This window comes from Chelonoidis abingdonii, chromosome 3, assembly GCF_003597395.2.
Source record: "Chelonoidis abingdonii isolate Lonesome George chromosome 3, CheloAbing_2.0, whole genome shotgun sequence".
Taxonomy (NCBI): Eukaryota; Metazoa; Chordata; order Testudines; family Testudinidae; genus Chelonoidis; species Chelonoidis abingdonii.
Window position 1 is genome coordinate 135,471,157 of NC_133771.1, and position 22,152 is coordinate 135,493,308.

The 22,152-nt window shown below is 41.3% G+C and overlaps 2 protein-coding genes and 1 long non-coding RNA gene across 4 annotated transcripts in view; 2 read left to right on the top strand and 1 right to left on the bottom strand.

The window, feature by feature from the left end:
- Window positions 1–22,152, top strand: part of LOC142046593 (uncharacterized) — a 782,351-nt gene that overhangs the window by 89,974 nt on the left and 670,225 nt on the right. The window lies entirely within an intron of this gene.
- On the top strand, window positions 1,381–11,789 carry AGT (angiotensinogen). Its single transcript, XM_032806399.2, has 4 exons — window positions 1,381–2,173; window positions 8,501–8,768; window positions 9,527–9,671; window positions 11,573–11,789. Exons 1-4 carry the CDS (start codon window positions 1,381–1,383, stop codon window positions 11,759–11,761), a joined length of 1,395 nt encoding a protein of 464 aa, XP_032662290.1. The 3' UTR covers window positions 11,762–11,789.
- COG2 (component of oligomeric golgi complex 2) overlaps window positions 18,831–22,152 on the bottom strand; it is a 46,739-nt gene continuing 43,417 nt past the window's right edge. The window contains exons 16-18 of one of the 2 annotated variants that reach the window (XM_032806388.2): window positions 21,572–21,711; window positions 20,719–20,899; window positions 18,831–19,273 (exon numbers count right to left, since the gene is read on the bottom strand). In XM_032806388.2, the coding sequence (XP_032662279.1) occupies window positions 19,172–19,273; window positions 20,719–20,899; window positions 21,572–21,711 (423 nt within the window). In that variant the 3' untranslated portion in view covers window positions 18,831–19,171. Of the gene's footprint in view, window positions 19,274–20,718; window positions 20,900–21,571; window positions 21,712–22,152 lie in introns of those variants that run through there. The other variant, XR_012655582.1, reaches the window with a different exon arrangement.

A 22,152-nucleotide genomic window follows, 5' to 3' on the forward strand; every position in this document is an offset into this window, starting at 1 on the left:
CAGCCCGGCAGCCCAGGGCGCCCCCCGCTCCCGGGGTCAGGGAGCCGCGAGACCTGCGCGCAGGGCGGCGAAATGTCCCAGCGCCTAGGGCGCCAGAAACCCTAGCGTCGGTCCTGCCTTCTACAACTACTAAAGAAGAGCAGAGCTGAAAACTGAGCCTGTTTTCTCATCTTGCATCATTCATGAGCCCTGCAGAGCAAGGAAAGGGCTAGAAGAGAGACCCAGTTCTGATACCCTTGCTCACGTTAAGTTGTATTATACCCCATAAGTGGAGTAAGGCACTGCTCATTGTGATGAAAGGTGTCAGAATCTGGCCCTAAATAAACACATTTTGAAGTACGATGGATGTTACTGTCTTGCAAATTCATAAACTAAGACACCTTTTAATATGAAACATGCAGGTTTCCAATCCAGAGCTTCAAATTTAAAGACGACGCTCCAAAAATACAGAAACAGGCAAAATTTGGTATATCAGTAAAGACAATTAGAACATGTAAAATCTGTAAGATCAGTATTGGGTATGCATGCGTCTCTCTCTCCGCATGGATACACTCAGAAATCCAGATTGAATTCACACAGTGAAATAGGATTTCTAGAGAAGTAAAATGAGAGTCGAAAATTGTCTCAGTACAAGATGGAAATTGCTAATCCAGTATAGCAAAAGGTTGTTCATGACTTCTAGAACAGCAATTGTTATAGGGAAGTAATGTGGAAAAAAATATCCCAATATCTGCTAATGCTGAAGTTTCCATTGAAGGAGGGAGAGAGGTAGAGAGAGAACACAACCCACATGTGAGAATTACTGAGTGTTGGTACTGCATTTTGAAAATAAGTGCTAAGTACTATGATGATTAGATACACTGAGGAGTGCTGGTGGGGTGAGGGGCAGCAGGGTAGGAGTTCGGAGACCTGGCTTCAATTCCCTGCTCTGCCACAGGCTTCCTGTATAACTTGGGGCTAGTCAAATTTCTCTATGCCTCAGTTGTCCATCTGTGAAATGGGGTTAATAGCACTTCCTTACCTCACAGGGGTGTTGTGAAGATATGCCCATTGAAATGAGAGGCACTCAGATGCTACGTGCCTGGGGACTATATGAATACCAGTGACACACACTGCGGGGGGGATCTTCAAGAGCACCCAGCATTTGCTCCCATTGAGCTCAATGGATATTTTACCATTGTTTTCAGTCAGAGTTAGGCCAATACTAAACCCTTCTGAAAACTCCCACCCGTCTGATTTCCTCATCTGTGAGGAAAAGCAATATTAATATCTCACATTCTACGTGGGAGGAGCAAAGTAAATAGCATGTTAATTAGCTAACCCTCCCTCCCCACACTTTCTTTTTCTTTTAAACAGACTTTGCTGAAATTGTTCTTCAACATGAATCCAGCAGTGAGCCTCCTGTGTTTCTTCCTGTGCCTGAGCCCCACAGTGTGTGACCGGGTCTATGTCCACCCCTTCCATTTGTTTTCCTATAATAAAAGCAGTTGCGAGGAGCTGGACAACTTGACGCAGGAGGAGAAAATGTTTGTCCCCATTTCCATTGAGTCCCAAACCATCCCTGCCTACGAAGAGAACCTGAAAGACAAAACCAAGCTGGGAACACAAAGCTCGGATACCAAGCGTGACCAAAGGCTGAGTTACTTGAAAGACCTAGTGCATGTTCTTGGTGTGCGCTTCTATGGTGCGCTGAAGGAAACGCTGAAGGGTGAAAACTATCTCCTGTCACCTACCAATCTCTACAGGTCTTTGTTGTCGATCTACTTAGGGGCCTCTGAACAGACGGCAGCTGATTTACAGAACTTCTTGGGATTCTTTCCCCCTTCCGGTGACCCAGACTGCACCTCCAAAGTGGATGGACACAAAGTCCTTTTGACCCTGAAGACCATGGATGATCTGTTCCTCTCAAGTGGAGCTGATGATCTGCTTTCTACCAAGCTTTCCTGCCTCTTCTCTGCTCCCAGTGTGCGTTTATCCGAATCACTCGTGCACAGCCTGGCCTCTTCTGCCGATTATTTCTATGCCCGAGCTGTTGACTTTACGAACCCAAGTCAGGCAGCAGAACTAATTGAAAGCTTTGTGAAGGGCAAAGATGTCAGCAGAACCCAGAATGTACTGACAAATATAGACCCTTCTACCACCCTGCTGTTTGTGACTTACATTCAGTTTAAAGGTAAGAACAACGAGCATGAATTTCGATGGCAATCTCAGAGGGGCAACTAATGACCTCAGATTCATCTGTTTCTGCAATCCAGCACATTTTGCACCTCACAGCTCTACCTCCTTGGGCTTTGCTTTCTTAGGTTAAGCAGGATCAGGCCTGATCAGCAGCTAGATGACCTCAGCTGAAACCCTAGAGTGCTGCAAGATGTGGCCTTAGTACTGCACTTAATAAATAATAATAGCCGTACTGTTTGTATTGTTGGTAGAGCAAGTTCCTCTTTGTGCTCAGCGCTGGACAAAAACCAGTCACTCTCCCCCAAAGAGCTTATGGTCTAAATAGACACGGCAAAGGGTGGGAAAAAGGAAGTATTACAATCCCCCTGTTACAGATGTGAAACTGCATTTAAAGTAAGTGACTTGCCCAGAGTCACACAGGAAGTCTGTCTCAGAAACTGAGCCCAGATTTCCCGAGTCCCATTCCCGTGCCTTAACCACGAGGTCATCCTTCTCCCCTGGTGTATATGCCATCAGTGTCCCATCTACAGACAGACTGTGTCAGGCAACATTTGTCAGCCAGCCACAGAGTCATTGCCATGCATAATGGGGACTGAGGGGAGAATGGAGGGAGATTTCCTCTGACCAGTTGTGTAGAGATCCATAGGTTTAGGTCCCCAGCCTATGAAACAGACCAATCATACCCACTGCCTGCCTGTTCTGCCTCTCTGCAGGCCCCAGGCAGGGCAAAGATGCTACATCAGAAACCTCCCTGAGTACTGCCAAAGTCCTAAAGTAATGGTTCCACTCCTGCACATTTCACACGGCACAGGTGGAAAGGGCTCCTGGTCCCTAAAAATGCCAGCCTATTTTTCAGAAGAAGAGGCGTTTCACAAGAATAGGAGAATTCAATCTGATGCTCTGGCCAATTCCAACCGGGATAGTTCCTTTCTGCTTACCTAGAACTCCCCCTATAGCTCCAGTTGGATAGTTAGCCTCCACATTCCCTTCTAAAATACTGGGCTGCTACTGGCACACAGGAGCTGCCATAGTCCATCCAAGAGGTGGCTGCTTTTCAGGGGTGGATGAGCAATGGCTACACCTACAGTCTGTTAACGCACACTGGGATCCTCGAAATTGAACGCTTCCACTTCCATACAGCCTCTCTCATGAGAGTCATGCACTACTACTGGGACAACAGTCAGGAACCAAATAATATTAATATTTAATTAAATGGTTATATTGCAGTCACTTTGGTGCTGGTCTCCATTAATGGGCTTTTCAAAACGGGTTCGGGGCTGGGCTACTCTGCTCCTGTTGCAGTCGACTGGAGTTTGACCATGGCTTTCAATGGGAGCAGAGTTAGTTCAGTGCTGAGTGCTTTGGAAAACCTCATCCTAAGTCTTTATTAAAGAAGGGTGGCGAGCACACTTTAACATTGGGTCAGTGATACCAAGGGGTCAAGTGGCTGCGACTACCAACTGTAATGACGAGAACTCTATTGTCAAATATGTTGCACAATGTATTAATGGCCAAAAGAAACTGGGGAGGAATTGTGGGCTAGTGACTAAGCTAGAGCCCTAGGAGTCAGAAGAACTGGGTCCCATTTCAGGATGTGCCACTGTCACATTTTGTTACCTTCGATGAGTCACTTAAGCCATGTGGGTAAAATTTACAAAAAACCCTCAGTGACAGCAGCTTAAGTCCCCCTTTCAAAAGTGCCTAAAATCCAACTGAGATTCAATGAAACTTAGACGTCTAATGGAGCTTGGGTGCTTTTTGTGCCTCAGTTTTCCCACCTGTAAGCTGGAGATCCGACTTCCTTATCTCTTGCGGGTGTGATGAGCTTCAATTTTTTTAATGCTAGAGCTTGTCTACGCATGAAATGCTACAGTGGTAGAGCTGCACCATTGTAGCATTTCAGTGTAGACCAAGGGTTCTCAAACTGGGGGTCAGGACCCCTCAGGATGTCACAAAGTTATTACATGGGGGGGTTGCGAGCTGTCAGCCTCCACGCCAAACCCCGCTTTGCCTCCAGCATTTATAATGGTGTTAAATATATAAAAAAGTGTTTTAATGTATAAGGTGGGGTCGCACACAGAGGCTTGCCAAGTGAAAGGGGTCATCAGTACAAAAGTTTGAGAACCACTGGTGTAGACACCCTCTACACCAATGGGAGGGGTTCTCAAGTCAGCATAGGTAATCTACCTCCTTAAGAGGCAGTAGCCAAGTGGACAGAAGAATTAGACCTAGCGCTCTCCACAACAGGGCTTAGGTAAATTTAACTATGTTGCTTAGGGGTGTGGATTTTTCACACTCCTGAGGAATGTAGCTGAGTCGACCTAACTTTTTAGGATAAACCAGGCCTCTGAAACTAATTTGAGATCCTCAGATAAAAGGCGCTGGCTCTTCAAGGCAGTAAGCTTATCCTCAGACTGGTCTATAAGGTGCTCAGCTCAGTGTTGGCGCTGTAGAAATAACAGGTATTACAATGAAATGAATCTTACCTTTTAACTTTGCTGTGAGTGGGTAGCATTTTCTATAACAAAACCATTTCTTTGGATCGCCTTCCCCTGTGTTAGAAACTCACTGTTTGATTTAGGAATGTACGTGTGTCATGTCTCTCTGCTTCACCAGTCTACCTCTGTTTTGTCTGCTCTCTTAGGAGGAGGAGGATGCACACACACACGTGCCACAGATTCCACATGGGGGCTGGAGAAAAGCAGTTCACACATGGGGGAATTAGAAAATAACCATTGCTGCAGCCCATCCCTACGGTTCAGCAGATCTTGCTCGGCTCTTCAGTTTACTGAAGAGCAGCCATGTTAGCTTACACTTAGATAGATTAATAGGGTTGGAAAGGACCTCAGGAGATCATCTAGTCCAACCCCCTGCTCAAAGCAGGACCAATCCCCAAATGGCCCCCTCAAGGATTGAACTTACAATCCTGGGTTTAGCAGGCCAATGCTCAAACCACTGAGCTATCCCTTCCCCAATAAACACATGAAAGGAAAATATATCAAATTCTTCTAGGCTATATTACATGTGATCATAAGATATTATCCATAGCCATGTGACTGTCTAGGTGGTAGTGATCCAATTAGAAACCAAGGTTTCACTATTCTAGACCACCAAGTTGTAACACATTTATATATAGCGGTTTTAAATAAAGACTGAGCCCCTCTCCACACTACAGAATGTATTGTGGTACAACCACCACGTTCATAAAGGGACTGTCGACCATAGTACAGCCACAACAAAAGGGAACAAGAACCATTTTTGAAATTCCTTGCAGGCCACGCTTAATTAAACACACAATTTATTGTGATGGGGTAGGGTGGTTAGAAAATGTTTTTCAAAGTTGCAAAAATAAATAACTAAAAATCAACGTGAGAAGCTGGATCCTACAACAGCACAGTCAGATGGTAGGGCTGGCTGAAAATTTTCCACATCCAGACTGTTTTTCAGTGGAACATTTTCCACAGAAAGTCTATGTTTTCTGCAAACCACAGACACTTAATTGAAAACCTCAAAACATTAGTTTTCAATGGAAAATGCTTGTTTTTTTGACAAAAGCTCAACATTTTTCACAGAATAGAAAGCCATTTTCTGACCTGCTCTGCTAGGTGGGTGCAAAAATTGTGTTACTAAGTATGGGAAATATTACTTGAAGCATAGATGAACAATGGTTCTAGGGTGACCAGGGAGCAAATGTGAAAAATCAGTATGGAGTTGGGGGGTAATAGGAGCCTATATAAGAAAAAGACCCCAAAATTGGGACTGTCCCTATAAAATTGGGACATCTGGTCACCCTAAACGGTTCTCTCTTGGTGGTGGTGCAGTGGAGTGTGTGTGTGCGTCTAGAGTCCTCTCCTAGCTTGTCAGCCTAGAGTTTCAGCATGTTTCTGCTTGCCTCTAAACCTTTCTCCCTCCCTTCTCTTGTTCTTGATATAGGCCTCTTTTCTTTGATAAAGCTGTGTAAAGGTTACACAAAGGCGGTGACTTTATACTAGTTGATTCTCAGTAAAAAAGCATTTCTTTCAGTTGTCCAGCTAAGATGATCTTTTCCTATTATACAGGCACTCACTTCTTTCTTTCGTTTCCTATTATAAGAAAAAAAGCACTTTAATATGACTAACTGTAAATGTATAGAGAGAGGAACAGAGAACGTAGGCCATACTAACAGAATGAGGGGTTCTATCCTGGGAAGTATTCACCCTCCAAAAATATTGAAAGCAATCACCAAGCTACTGAGACTTTGCCAGCCCATTTGTCACATCATTATATTCAGCAGGAGTAAGTGGGAAAGAACCTTTAATGAAGTACACACAGTATTCATAAATTCCAAGGCCAGAATTGACCACTGTGATCATCTAGTCTGACCTCCTGTATAGCACTGGCCTTAGACCTTCCCCAAAATAATTCCTAAAGTTTATCTTTTAGACAAACCTCCCATCTTGATTTACAAAACAGTTGCCCAGATACTTAGCTGGGGAAATCTGTGTAGTCAATGAAACTGTGCAGATTTACAGTTGCTGAGGATCTGGCCCACCAAATGGTAATGAGGTTGACCCTGCACCCAAAGTCAATGGCAAACCTCTCGGAGATGTCAGTGTTGCTGATTTGTTTGTAAAACCAAGGACTTTTCACTGACAGCATTTAGCAAAACAACATATCACCAGCAAGTGAAGTTCCTCAACTGTGTTCAGTGTTCAGATTGCAGGCTTTTGGGTTTGTGTTTAATAATCCCAGTGAGATTGAGTCACCTCACTCTGATCAGAGAGCTAAAGTAAGAGTTATGTTTATTTAATAGGATCATAGGAACTGTGCTGGAGCAGACCCTATGTCCAGCTAATCCAGTGTCCTAGCTCTCACAGCGGGCAGCACTAGCTGCCTAGGAAGAAGCAAAAAGAATCCCTACATGAGGCAGCTGTGGGATAACCTGCCACTTCCCCCCCACACCCGAGGAAAATTTTCTCCTAACCCAAAATAGTTAGAAGCTGGTTTAAGGTATGGCCTGAAGTGTGAGGGTTCCGAAACTCCTTAAAAACATATTTACTTTTACAATGCTGGATATGCTTGTTTTCCATATAAATGTCCAATTTGTTTTTGAATACTGCTGTAGTCTTGGCCTCTAATATCATGTGGCAATGAGTTCCACAGGCTATTTTTTTTTACCATGTATGAAAAAAATATTTCCTTTTATCATTTTAAAGTTGCTTCCTTTTAATTTCAGTTTATGTCCCCTTATTCTTATATTATAAGAGGTGAATACCTGTGGCCAATATACCGTCTCTACCCTTCATTATTATATATACTTCTTTTATGTATCTTCTTATCCATTTCTTCTTTAAGGTGAGGTAACATTGTGCATAATACTTTTCTCATGCAAGTGTGTTTCAGAGGCAAGAATTTCTGTACAGTAATGTACTTAGAGTGTATATTATATGTGCTCACAGCAGCCTCATTTTCCATATTTATTATTCATAACATATTTGACACTCAAAATATTGATACATCTAGACTTGGAAGGTCTAGATTATTGGTAAATGTCAAGTTCACTGTGCACTCACAAACTGATGAAAAAACTGTTTAATAGATTATAAAAATTTACAGGTAGGCAAATTAAAAACATGCAGCTTGAGAACTTATTAGAATTTGATTTAAGGATATTTATTTTGTATATTTTGTCACAATGTTGAAAATTTGTGTTTTAATGGTTATAAAGCTGAAATTTTGAATCTCTACATCTACTGTCATTAAATTGTCTAACCACCACATAATTTTCTGCAACTATGAAAATTTAAATTTATAAAAATAAAAAAGTTTAAAACCATAATTTTGTGCAATTGTGAAAATTTACATATATCAAAATAGAAAAAATCTTAAAAATAAACTGCTATTATTCATCTAAAATTATTTAAAAAAATAAAATCAAATTCAGCCATGCCTAAACATATCTATTTATTGATGGAGACTAGCTCTCAGATTAAGACAAGTCCTACTTTCCAACAATATTATATCAATTTTTGAGTTTCTTTTTAATATTCATCAGATACAAAACATTTGAATACAACAATAGGAAACTGTTGAATGACCATAGTAGTCCCAATAACTGTCTGATGGTTCTTTTACATATGGTGCCATAGGTACCTTAGCCTTTGCCTACCTGGGTGCATTCAGCAGCACAGCATGTACACTCACATATTGAACATTAGGCATGTAATTCTCTTACACAATGTGGCATTTGTATTCTCAGAAGAAAAAGTGACTCTTGTAATGATTAAATAGCGATAATACATAAATAAATTGGATCTTGTCCCTTTCTCAATCTGGTTTTCAGCCAATGTTAAGAGAGCCTCCCAAGTGAAAGAGCTTCAGGAGTTCTGGACTGACTCAAGCACAAAGATCCTGGTACCTATGATGTCCGTAACTGGAACATTTCAGTACAAGAGGGACGACAGCAAGAATTTTTCTGTAATCGAAGTTCCTGTCAGTGAGAATGCTTTACTTGTACTGGTGCAGCCCATCAACAGCAATGACCTGAACAAGATAGAGTCGGAACTTTCCTTGGATCCATCTTCTGCTTGGCTGCAAAATCTATCCCCAAGGTATATTTAAATGTACAAACAAACAATCTCACATAAGAATATAGGGATTACTGAAACAGAACAAGCCAATGGCCCATAGCTAGCCAGTTTCCTCTCTCTAACAGTGGCCAGGTCCTTCTGAGGAAGGCATAACAACCCTTCTGAAACACAACAATGCATCTGGTTGTGCAACACCATTACATCAGGGGATGATCAGTTGTCTAGAAGCATGAGGAAAGCTAACCCTTGTATCTATCCCAGTTTGTACAACTATGTGTGTTCTCAAGTCACAACCTTTCACCTTCATTTTGTCCCCTCTCTTTAGGTGTTGATAACCAGGATTCTGTGGTTAAATCCTGGCTCCATTGAAGTCAGTTGGAGTTTGACTTCAGTGGGGCCAAAGATTTTACCCCTGCTATTTTGCCTCTTCCCAAAAAAACAAAAAACAAACAAAAGCCTTGCTAGAATGGGTAATACGGGCCCCATCAATGGAGCTACTCATGCTTAAAGTTAAACACTTACCTAAATACTTTACTGGATCGGCCATATTTCATTATCACTCCACCCATAATAGGGGGAAGTTACCCCTCAGAAACAGCACACACAGCTTCTCTTGGTCTGTGACACTGAAAAGTGATTATTCTTGTATGCCTATAAGCACAACACCTCTGTTTAGCCTCCACTGGTTTTAAAATCCAATGTCATTTTATGCCTCCCTCAAATAGATATTGGTTGAATAATCATGTATACCTTTCTTTTTTAAAATCTATTTTCTACAGACATATTAAATTATCTTTGCCAGAGTTAACAATACAAAGTGCATATGACCTTCAGGAACTGCTCACAAACATGAATTTGTCTGCACTGCTGGGGAAGAAAGCAAATCTTACTAAAATAAGCGATGCCAATCTTACTGTTGGAAAGGTACAGTACACACCATCCCTATTAAGAAACACCTTCACCCATGTATCTTGTCCAAATGTATATAAATCAGCTAAATATATAACATAAACAACAAAGAAGTGGTGTTGGAGGGGGCGGGGGAAGGAAGGGCCATACTGAATGGCCAAGAGCAACAAAGTAACTGCTCTGGGAACAACCCCCAGGCTGAAGTTTGTTTGCATAAACAGGTCAGACATCATTGCTATTACATGCATTAAAACAGCACCACAATCAAAAAGTCAGGGTTGAGGTCCTATTGCATAAAGCACTGTACAAAAATATAGGGAGACAGGGTCCCTGTCAATTATAAATAATGTAATAGAACTTTGTTTGTTTGTTTATGAGCAGGAGCATGGTTTGACAGAGGTATTCCACTATGAATATTTCAGCAAGCTCAAACTGTAACCTCTGTAGCTGAGGGAGGGCTGTAGGTACTCAGCCGTTCAGTGCCCTCCCTGAATATTCCAAAGCCCATGGGGCACTGGAGCTGCTACTTTACCTGAAACCTGCATCTGGAACATGGACACACTAGACCAGTATTTCTCAACCTTTTTGTGCTGGCAACTCACTTTGGACTTAATTTTTTTTTTCCATCCTCCCCTCCCTAAGCCTGAACATGGGCTGAAGCGTATAACTTAGCTTTGTAGGGCCCTCTGTGGTGAGATCAGTCACCCTGCTTGCCATCCCCTAATGCCAGTCCTGCACTTGCAACACCTCCCCACCCTGAACCCATTCCCCTTGTGTATTTGGTTGTCGTGGTAATAGAATCTTGTGTTGCTGTGGCAACTGAGTTAGATTATTAGGGGATAGCCCAGCCAGTTTTGGCTGGTTGTTGGTTAGTTCTGTGTGTGGCAATAAATGGCTGCTCCAAGGTTTACAGCTCTCTGTGTCTCCAGTGATTTCTTCCTAAAACTGTTGCTCCCAAGGATACAACAGCTGCACTAGACTGTTAAGATGACAACTGTGCATCGAATCGGGATGGTTATTTATTTTACCTTGTTTTTGTGTGTTCAGTTACTACAGACACACACTGCTTTTCTATAGCACTATTTATATTCAAAGCATGGTACAAACATCAGTTAGTCCATCCATCAACTAATTTTCATATAATCAATGGCTGATTTAATGTGTTACTAATTAATCTTCTTTCAAACCTTTAAAAGGTTTATCCTTTGGAAATTAATACCCAGGTAGATAACTTTGGAAATCAGGTAGGTCTCAGACGCTGAGAGATGGTCACTGAGCAATGGAAGGAAAGCTTCTGAATGCTGGGGTAGGTTTTTGTTGCTCCAAAAGTGCCATCCTGATTTTAATAAAAACTGCCCCTATCAAGAACCCTCTCTCACCCTGTTAATGGGCAATCAGCAGAAAACAGGCAGCACCTGGAACTTAAGTCAGAGGTAAAGAAATAAGTCTGCACAGAAAACCAGTGCAATGAGGTTGTCAGGAAGTGAGACACATTACCTATTTGAGGGCAGAGATCTAACCTTTGGCCCTGAGGGGGAAGACTAGGGAGGTGGTCTTTATATTCATGAAAAGGAGAAGAGTGGTCTTGGAGACAGCATGTGTGACTTTACTCCTGATTTTTCTACCTAGATGGACTGATTAGGGTGAAATCTCTTCCATCAAAGTGAATAGGATTTCTATATTTAACCCGTAGAATCAGGCTGAGTGTTTGCCTGGTTGTCTAGCTTCCTTTTTTGGTGTGCATGCTTTATTGGAACAAACATCTCAATTATCTACAAAGTGCTTATTATGTGTTTACTACTGATCTCCATGTCACTGGTTATTACAAATAAATGAAAATACTTCATAGGCTTTCATTTATCACTTCACTTTCATGCTCTGGTGACTCCAGATTCACTTATGTATTTGCTTTTCAGGTTATAAATAAGGCCCTTTTTAAACTGAAGAATGGAGTAGATCTACCAGAAGACCTCTTGGAAGAAAATGGAGGCTCGCTGCCACTGGAAGTAACACTGAACAAACCGTTCCTACTAGCAGTTTATGAGAAGAATTCAAAGACAATGGTTTTAATTGGCAGAGTAACAAACCCACTGAACAGTTTTTAAGGCCAAGGGCTGCAGGGTGGGGCAGGGGGAGTGGAAAGAAGGGCAAAGCATCCCATGTTTCTAGTCCCCATTTCCCTCTTCTAGCTATGATCCTGTTGAGCAGCTGGAGTTAGCTTTGAAATGAAGTAGTTGATAACTTTTAAAAGATAAAATGCTAGTGATAATTGTGATTACCTCCCCCCCCGCCCCAAATTAGTCATCCACTGAGAGGGAGGAAAATCTTTTGTCTGTTGGGTACATGATGATTCCAGTGTGAAGTTTGACTGCTTAACGTAACTGGTGTTTTATTGCAGAGAAATATAAAGAAGGGGTATCTTCAGCTCTTTTATATGTTTGAAAAGTTGGGTGTTTGTGTGGGAGCAGCACAGATTGTATTACAGCAGTAGTATTAAAACAATACCTTGTGAGCATGCTTTTGGGATGTTTTTCTCCCCCACCACCTCGCCATCCAAATGGAAAATAATATTTCCTAATTGTATTGGGAAGCTAAAATAAGGTTGGTTTGCACTGATGAACTGAAAGAGCAATGTTATTACACACACCTTTTTGGAAAGCCTTATTTTTTCCACTAGAAAAATTCATTTTTTTTTTAAAACCACAAATTATTATTTAGATATCTACACTGAGAGCCATTTATTATACACATTTATGATGACCTTAATGAAAAACTACTGTACTACTGTTTAGGGCCCAGATCTGTAATTCTTAACTCTCATTGAGTACAGTAGTTCTAGCTCAAGCATGTAGTCCCACTGGAAGTAATTTGGACTTGTGACATGAGTAAGTGCCACTACATACGAGTCAAGGTTGCAAACCAAGCTCTTAGGGCCCAATCAGTCAAGTCGCTGAAGTCAATAGATTCCCTGTTGGGAATGGGAGTTTAATTAGGCCCTTAGATTGTACATTTGTAGAGGTAGGGGCTGTGGATGAAATTCTGGATCTACTGAAGTGAATGGGAGTTTTGCCATTGATTTCAAAGGAGCCAGGATTTCACCCCTTGTCTGACAACCTGTCTGTAAAGCACATAACACACTGTTGGCACTCTACAAATAGTGCTAAAATGCTCCAGAATGCAACCTTTTACACATCCTAATGGACAAGAGTAACTAATACAGCCAAACCTGGAAAGACTATGATTTCAAATACACTATCTATATATTTATTTGATTACGCTGTACATATTCCAGAAGACACTAGCATTTAAATACTATGCTTGCATTGTATACATAAGCAACTTTTACTTTAAATATTTAAACTAGGAAAAATTCACAAAACATTTACAAATGGCCTTGTCAATACTATAGTTAACATACAGTTTATAACTGGATCCCTTATTCATTCCCACTTTTGAGATTTGCTGTAAGTCTTAAGATTCACATTTTACAACAGAAGTTAAGCTGTAACTTAGCACACCATGTACGTGGGCATAGATGCCAGTGTAATATAGACCAAACTTTCAGAAATCTGGTATTGATTTAAAAACCTGTCTTAATGCTTAGCTTACATGGCATTTAAAAACTCGATGACTATATAAAAATGCACTGTACTTTGATTTGCTCCCATTGTCTGTTATGAATTTTAAAAAGTTTACTACTTTTTACTCTCCTTCACCCTGCAGAATCAATAAAGCCATGAGAGAAAGATCACCTCCTCTCTGGCTCACCACCAGAATTGGTAAAGCTGCAGGATCTTTAGTACTTGGGATGATGCATAAGCCAGGGAGAATCCAGATTGATTTTCATGCCCAAGGGTGAATTTGCAAAGCTGGCATTTAGAAAAGCTCTCTAAACTGAGCATATTTGTGCAGGACTTATGGAGAGAATGAATATGGAGTCATTGGATGTTTTCAGAAAAATATCCACACAATGTGCAGCAGGATTCAAAAAAGCGAACAGAATGTTGGGAATCATTAACGGTTAGATAATAAGACAGAAAATATCATCTTGAATACTGCATGCAGATGTGGTTGCCCCATCAAGAGAGATTTATCGGAATTGGAAAAGTTTCAGAAAAGGGCAACAAAAATTATTAGGGGTATGAACGGCTGCCGTATGAGGAGAGATTAATAAGACTGGGACTTTTCAGCTTGGAAAAGAGACAACTAAGGGGGAATATGATAAGAGGTCTATAAAATCATGACTGGTGTGGAGGAAGTAAATAAGGAAGTGTTATTTACTCCTTCACATAAGAACTAAGGGTCACAAAATGAAATTAATAGCAGGTTTAAAACAAACAGGATGTATTTATTCCCACAATGCACAGTCAACCTGTGGAACTCCCTGCCAGAGGATGTTGTGAAGGCCAAGACTATAACAGGATTAAAAAAAAAAAACTAGATAAGTTCATGGAGGATAGGTCCACCAATAGCTATTAGCCAGCTTGGGCAGGGATAGTATTCTAGCCTCTGTCTGCCAGAAGCTGGGAATGGGTGACGGGATGGATTACTTGATGATTACCTGTTCTGTTCATTCCCTCTGGGGCACCTGGCATTGGCCACTGTCAGAAGACAGGATACTGGGCTAGATGGACCTTTGGTCTGACCTAGTATGGCTGTTCTTACATTAATCTTATTTTACAGTGTACAACTGCAGTATAAATTCTATTGAGGCACACCACAAACAAAAACATCATATTTTAGGTCTGTCATTTCTCAACAAAACAAACATTTTATTTAAAAGGACGGCTGGGCATTAAGCTTTTCTATTACTCACAAGTACTTTCTTTATCTATAACTTCCCTTTCATGTGTCAAGACTCAAGATACTGCCATATTACTTCTCACATTTCATATCTTTTGATAGTCCTGGTTTTTCTATTAAATTCCTCAAAGCCTTTTGATTAGTACAATAATGCCATACTCTGTGGGGATTTCAGGCTTCTCAGCTGAAGTCTATGGCTCACCAATAATTCACAAAATGAAATATTCAGCGAGCAATGCAGTGGTAGATAGGGGATATGGCAGAGAAAGGAGAAGACTCTCTAACAACGGTCCATAGAATGAAGTAATTAAACACAGAGCTAATTGATTAACTTAATATATTAATGTGGATGTAAGCTATTTTCTATTTAAAACAAGACCATCTTTCTTCCCACCTGAAGAAAGTGTGGAACTGTGGTGACCGATAGAAGAGGAGAATGAGAAAACAGTATGCTCAGCTGAGAGGATCTGGCTGTGGAATAAACTTCTGGAGATCAGAAGAATCCAGACTTCAATCAAACTTTAAAAAATACTACAAAAGCTTCTTTAAATAAAGCTTTTCATTCATAATCCATGATATTCACAGCAACCACTCCTTGCAACCAAAAGAAATCCTACTTCAAGGCTTTTCTGTAAACTAAAAAGGGAGAAGAGCCAGACTCTTCAAGAAGTCCATTAAGGCCTTTGAGACCATGAATCTACCATACTTTATACACAAAATGCTCAGTTACTAGGAGTAGCCAGTTGTGGAAAAATTATAGAAGAGGACTAGAGGTAGGGTGCAGAATCGGGATCTTTCATAACTAAATGTTCCCTGAAAAATCCAATGAGTTTTTGAAGGAAGGAGGTAAACACTGTATCAAAGACTTTACTGTAGAGACAAGATAGATTCTCCTGTTCCAGTTCCCCTAAACTATTTGGGAAGTGTGCCTTGTTAAACAGCTTTCAAAGAGAGGACCACTTCACCTCTTATCTGGCACCTTGTAAGAGATTATTGCAAATTTCACCAAAAGATATTGAAATGCTACTCTCCTTTCTTTATCAAAAATAGAACAGACTAGGGATACTGATGTAGAAAACTAAGATGTAAATATATGCATTTGTGTAACAGCCAGAAGAGCCCTTAAGTCTTCACTTGTTTGCTATATGGTCATTGCTTCCTCTTCTCAATTTAAAGCTGGTCTTGAGCAGAAAAGAAATTGAACTATACACACATATGGGCATGGGGGTCCTGAGAGGAGGAAAGAACCTTGTGGTTTAGAGAAAAAGATTTGGCAAATAAAGCACAAAATATTCCATCTGCACCTAGTGGCCCATGCAGGTTTTGGAATTCACTATGTCAGGAATATAGTTGAATTTAAATCCATGCGCATTTCACAAAGTAAAAAGTGGTTCCATGAATCTTAAAAAAATAAAAATAAAAAAATATGTCCATCTTTCACAGCACTAACAAAGGCATTATTCCTGGTTTTCAGGAAGAGATGCTGACTGCAATTTAAATGACAATCAATGGCTACCAGTCAGACATGATTTTCCACTATTTTACAGAAATGGAGACAGTAATATTGTAAATCTAGAAAATGGAGGCCAGATTCTATTACATTTAAATTAAAAGGTGGATTCTGAACAGGTGAAAAATTCTTGCTGCAAACTATATACTGAACACACTGTCAAAATATGCTTCAATGTAGTCTTTTGTTCAGTCAGGATGTCACATGCTGTATTTAAAACTCAGTGGGAAGCTGACAGTTATAGCTTGAGAATAGCAAAATTCAAACTGCATTTTATTAAAAAGATAGGAAGAGGACTCGATTATACTTGAGAAAAGTGACAGGCAGGGCCGGCTCCATGCCCCAGCACGCCAAGCGCATGCTTGGGCGGCAAGCCGGGGGTGAAGGGGGGGGCGCTCTGCCGGTGCTGTGAGGGCGGCAGGCAGGCTGCCTCTGGTGGCTTGCCTGCGGAGGGTCCGCTGGTCTCGTGGCTTTGGTGGACCTCCTTGCGGACCTCCCTGCGGGATCAGTGGACCCTCCACAGGCAAACCGCCAGAGGCAGCCTGCCTGCCGTGCTTGGGGCGGCAAAATCCCTAGAGCCGCCCCAGTGACAGGCATAGCAAACAGTCATGCACAGCCCACCTTACACACAAAATACAGCATTAGTTCAGTCCAAGGCATTACAAGTCCTCAATCCAGGGCAATAAAGGTACTGACTTCTCAGTTTGCTTGTCAGGACAAGCACATGGTGGGTTCCACACAGTGCTATCTATCACTTTTGACAATATTCAGTGTATCATCTTTGCAAAACAAACCCACTGCTGCTACTACTATGAAAAGCCCCATTCTCTATTGCCTTTTACATGTAAAACAACTGGACCTAGCTAGGGCTTCAGGAAACACCCAAAGCCTGAGAAACCATGTAGACATTCTATCATCTCCAACTCCTTCACTGCAAGCCTTCCTTGATGTCTGAAAAGAGGTGGGCTGTGCACTGCTCCTGGACCAAGGAGAATCCTAGTGTCAAGACCCTTATGGGAAACTATCTTCCCCTCATTCATATTGGGAGAGCTCTAACTTGAGTGCCGCTGTTGATCTCAACTATGGCAGTACAGCCTGAGTAGATGCAGTCCCTCATATAACCAGGCCCCAAACTATTCAGGTTTTTCAGAGGTTAAAGCCAGCACCTTGAACGCCACTCAAACCATGCTCAGGAATTCTCCTAGTTCAGGCCTGCACAACATGCAGCCCCCGGACCACATGTGGCGCACATGGGCTCATGGTGCAGCCCACGGGCAGGCAGCGGGGTGGGGCTGCTGAGTTCTCCCCCTGCCCCGGGGGGGGGGGCACCTCACAGCCCCACACGCGCCATGCTCCAACCGCCCTAACAGCCAGAACCGCACGTGTCTCCATCTCCCCGCTCCCCATGCCTGGTGTACAGTGGGTGCACCACTTCTGGGGCCCACTGAGGTGGGAAGTGCTGGGCACAAGGCAGAGCCAGTAAGTGCTGAGCGAGGGGAAGGGTGCCTGGCCTGGGCTCAAGCCACAGCTCTCGGGGTGGGGGGTGAACTGAGCTGAGACCCTCCCCCCCACAAGGTCCCCTTTCGGTTGGGGGCAGGGTGGCTACTGCGCTGGTTGGTCCCAGGGCAGCCTCCGTAGCGATCAGGAGGGTGGATGGGGGTGTTGAACTGTCTGTGGGCAGCCAGGAAATTCCCAGGGGAAAAGAGAGAGAGAGTGAGTGTGTGTGTTGCATTTGCCCATCACGCTGCCCCCTGGCTCCGTGTTTGTGTGTTGGACAGTCACATACAATCCCTTCACACTGCCCCCAATTCCTCTCTCCTTAGTTCATAGCCCCAAAAAATCCCTTCAAACTGTCCCCCTTTTCCCCTCCCCTTATTTCATGAGGGGATGACAAGCCGGGTGGGCAGTGGCGGCGAGGCTTTATACTTGGGGGGTTGGGGGGGTGTTCCCACGGGGCCAGGTGGCGCTGGGGCAGGGGACGAGTTCCAGGGGGAGGGCTGGGCAGTAATGGGGGGCGGGGCATGTTTCGGCCCTCAGCTGTTTGTAATATGGCGCTAGCCGCTTCACGAGTTCTGCAGGCCTGTCCTAGTTCCTTCACCCAGTTTATCAATATTAAGCTTGATTTCACAGAAGTACAGTAATATTTGTTCCACTGAAGAAGCTAGGTCTAATGTGCTGGGAATATAGAGCAGAACACCATCTGCATACTGAATATACTGAAGCAAATGCTTCTTAGAATTAAGGATCTACTACTCACTCACAGTGAACGAGTACCATTTGTTCTGGTGGCCTGATTAAATTCCAGACTGGGTGCAACTAACCAGTCTTCACATCCCATTTTAAAATTTTGCAGTGTCGTTTTGGCTAAGCACTGTTAACACTGTTTGAGTTTCATCCCAGATGTGATTATATTTCATTGGCGGATAAAATGATCCATAACATGTGAAGCGCTTCAGGATCCTTCCCGGTGAGAAGTGTCATAAAGTAAGCTCTGAGAAAAATTCAGCTAAAGGGACAATAAAAAGCTTCCAGTTCTTCCACAGGACCCAGCAAGATCCAACTCTGAGGGGAAAATACACACTTGTGACAATTCTGCAATAACAAGAAATAAAATGTTCTCATTCCAGTGAACAGTTTTGTTATTCCAGGAGAGTTTTCCCCTTGTATATCTATTCATTAGTTCTAGAGGTCTGAAAGTAGCCACGAGTGGCACATTTTTATACTAGATGTCAGCACTTAGGACTACCATTTGAAAATTAAGCTTGAAGATGACTCAGAATTTAAACATTTTGATGAAAAAACCCTAAATCCATGTACTCCACTGCACGATTCCTTCCCCCACTCAATGATATGGTTAGGAAGACAATTTATTATATATTTATTTTAATCATTAAGTCAGTTCTTCCACACTAAGATTTACAATAAAAATAAAAACATTTGCTTTGCTTTTCATCTAAAGTAGAAAGTTTCGAATGTTTTTAACTGCCTTCCATACAATGGAAAACTACACTGAATGCTCTCTTGTAATTTTTTGTTGAAACAAGTCTTTGGGTATCTTGACAGAAGATGCATTGACTTGTTGCTGGAGATGCATTAGGAAGCACTTCATTGCTACATAGTGTTTGGTAAAAGAAAGAAGAGGGAAATAATTCCCTCCTGTTTTTGGAGACCTGGTTCATTCTCATCACGTTTTCAAATATATTTAAGGTTGTTCCACTGTAGTCTGATCCTTGGCAGCTAGAACAAGCTCTAGAAGAACTGAAAAGCTTTTTATGTTGCTTGTCTGTAATCCCATCTTTTGCATCTAAAAAAAGTCACAGAAGACAGGGTTAAATTGTTGTCTAACATTTTTTGTAGGATAAGGTAGACATCTTATTTGTTTGCATTATTTTACTATAAAAATCTAGAAAAGAAGCATATCATGTTTTGTTGCGTGCTGACAAAGCGAAGTCCTTTATTATACATGTTCATCTCTGTAAAGAGAGGACGATCCAGCTTTTGTTAAGATTTTTCATTTAATATATGTTTTGCAGGCAAATATTTAGCAGTTTTCCAGGCTGCCTATTGCTAATGATCATGATAAAGTTTATCTAGCAAACTCACCACTTACGAGAATTAGCTCTCTGAGGATATATTTTGACAAGTGTACCTTGTGTGATGAGAAACTATTACTTAGACTACTGAAATAATTCTAAGGTGCTTATTTTGTTCTACTGTAACAATGGATAATTTTCAAATTGATCTTCTCAATCATTATAGAGGATCTGATCTAGAACAGATCTGATCTAAAACTGTGTGCATGAACTGAACACTCCTAATTGAATTCAGCTTGTGCTGAGAGGCAGAGTGAAAACTGATGATACTGCAATAACTAATTGCAGTTAATTCACCCAATTAACTCAAAAAAATTAATCACGATTAATCACTGTTAATAGAATAGCAATTGAAATTTATTACATATTTTGGATGTTTTTCTATTTTCAAATACATTGATTTCTATTGCAACACAGAACACAAAGTGTACAGTGTTCACATTATTTTTTATTACAAATATTTGCACTGTAAAAATGATAAAAGAAATAGTATTTTTCAACTCACCTCATACAAGTACTGTAGTGCAATATCTTTATCGTGAAAGCGTAACTTACAAACATAGATTTTTTTGGTTACATTGTTTTGTTTTTGAGTGCAGTTATGTAAAACTTTAGAGCAGTGGTGGGCAACCTGTGGCCCGTCAGGGTAATCCTCTGGTGAGCCACAAGACAGTTTGTTTACATGCAGTTCCCAGTGGCCGTAGTTCGCCATTCCCAGCCAATGGGAGCTGCAGAAAGCTTTTGTTTTATATTTGGAATTATGATATTTTAAAAGGGAATCAAGTTTAAGCATTGTAATAGTTCCTGCTTTGCCTGCATTTTCACAGCCCTGCAAAAAGATTAACTACTCCGCATGTAATAAGTTTTGAAGATCACTGAATTGAATTTGAACAAAGAAATGCAAGACTTCTTCCCAACCCATATAATTAAATGAATAAATCGGAAAAGTGTAATATATTATTTTAGTTTTTATTTGTGGTAATTGAGAATTGCTTTACGCTTAAGAGATAAGCTTTAATGGAAGTCAGACGAATACAGGCATTTGCATGCAACCTTTTCTAGCAGACCTGAACAAAACTGTAAACAACTAAGACAGATCCACAAGAAATAGCTAGTGATAACGCTTTAATAAGTAGACTTTTCCCTTCCAACTTACCTGGTCTCCAAAGTACTCAACATCCAGGGCCAACTGTAGCCTGATTTTGCTATCATCACTCATGCCCCCATTTGAATTAACCTGGTTTGGAACTGCAGTTTTTCTGGCCTGTTTGAGTCTTTTCAGGCTCTCTTCCATTTTCTTTACAGAGCTCAAAACATCTGATACAGTTTCATAATACCTGAGTAAAGAGAGTGTTAATGGAGAATTAAGTTCTTGCATAAGTAGGGATTTCAGGCAATACGCCATTAGATCCAAGAAAAATGCAAAACAATATGGTATTCTTCTGAAAAATGAGACACACACTCATCAGGATATTTATAGGGGGAGGTTTGGAGAAAAGAACTCAGTATTAAAGACAAGACATGTCTCTTTACTATCCAGCAGTCTTTCTACCCACCCACAGAATAAGTGTAATTTCTAGATTTTAAACACTTTGAAGTATCCAATACTTAAATGTTTTTTTATTTTCAACTATGAGTAATTATTGAAACAATAAAAATACTTAACTCTTATACAGAGAACCATAGATCTCAAAAGCTTTTTAAAAAGATGGGTAAGCTATTACATGTATTTTAAAGAGGGGGAAGGTACAGCAGAGGTTACGTGCTTCACTCAAGGTCACGCAGTTTGTCTTTAGTACAGCTGTGAACAGAACTTGGGTCTCCTGACTCCCAGTCCTGCATGTGGTATACACATGACCACACTACCTCCCTATGAACATACCTTGCTAACAATGGAATACATTCCTGCTTTGGTTTTGCAAATAATAAAAAACTGACCGGTGAGTTAAGGTAACAGTTTTGGCAAACAGTAAGATTGTTCTGTATGATTCTACTATCTTTTCACTTACTTTTGTGTGCTTTCAGATAAGGCGCTTTCCAACCATTGATGAATCCTGGGTTGCTTCAACATATCCTTGTACTCATTCTGCAGTCGGTAGAAAGGTTTAAGAGCACTGTCAACGTAAGGTGATGCTTTAGTTGGCACCTCCTGGTAAATCATGTAGGAAGCAAGGTGGAGAACAGAGCAGATAAATCTCTTGTTATTTAAGAATTCCAATGTCAAATATACCACATATGTGAAATGCAAAGCATAGTCAATGGCAAAAATGATGTTAATCTGCTGGGCATATGTCATCTCCTTGCAGAACGCTGAGTTGAGCCAAACTCAAAACTTCTGAAAATCAACTCTAGGAGAACAGAAGGGAAGTGGCATAGGCAACCTTTCCCTCGCCTCCCCTCTTCGTCCTTTAATAGCATTAGACAGATTCCTGTGAGTGAGAGTGAATAGCTGGTAAAGGGAGGTGAAGTGTGTGTACATTTCAACAACTGTGAGGTGGCAGAATAAATGTGTGTGTTAATGGAGAGGATTGGCACATTGCTGAAAGAGGGCAGAGTTGAGACTTTATGGGCAACCTGAATTCCTGCATTT

Coding starts and splice junctions, on each gene's coding strand:
- AGT (XM_032806399.2), top strand. CDS start 1,381: ATGAATCCAGCAGTGAGCCTCCTGTGTTTCTTCCTGTGCCTGAGCCCC. Junction 2,174..8,500: donor GACTTACATTCAGTTTAAAG/GTAAGAACAACG, acceptor TCTGGTTTTCAG/CCAATGTTAAGAGAGCCTCC. Junction 8,769..9,526: donor CTGCAAAATCTATCCCCAAG/GTATATTTAAAT, acceptor TATTTTCTACAG/ACATATTAAATTATCTTTGC.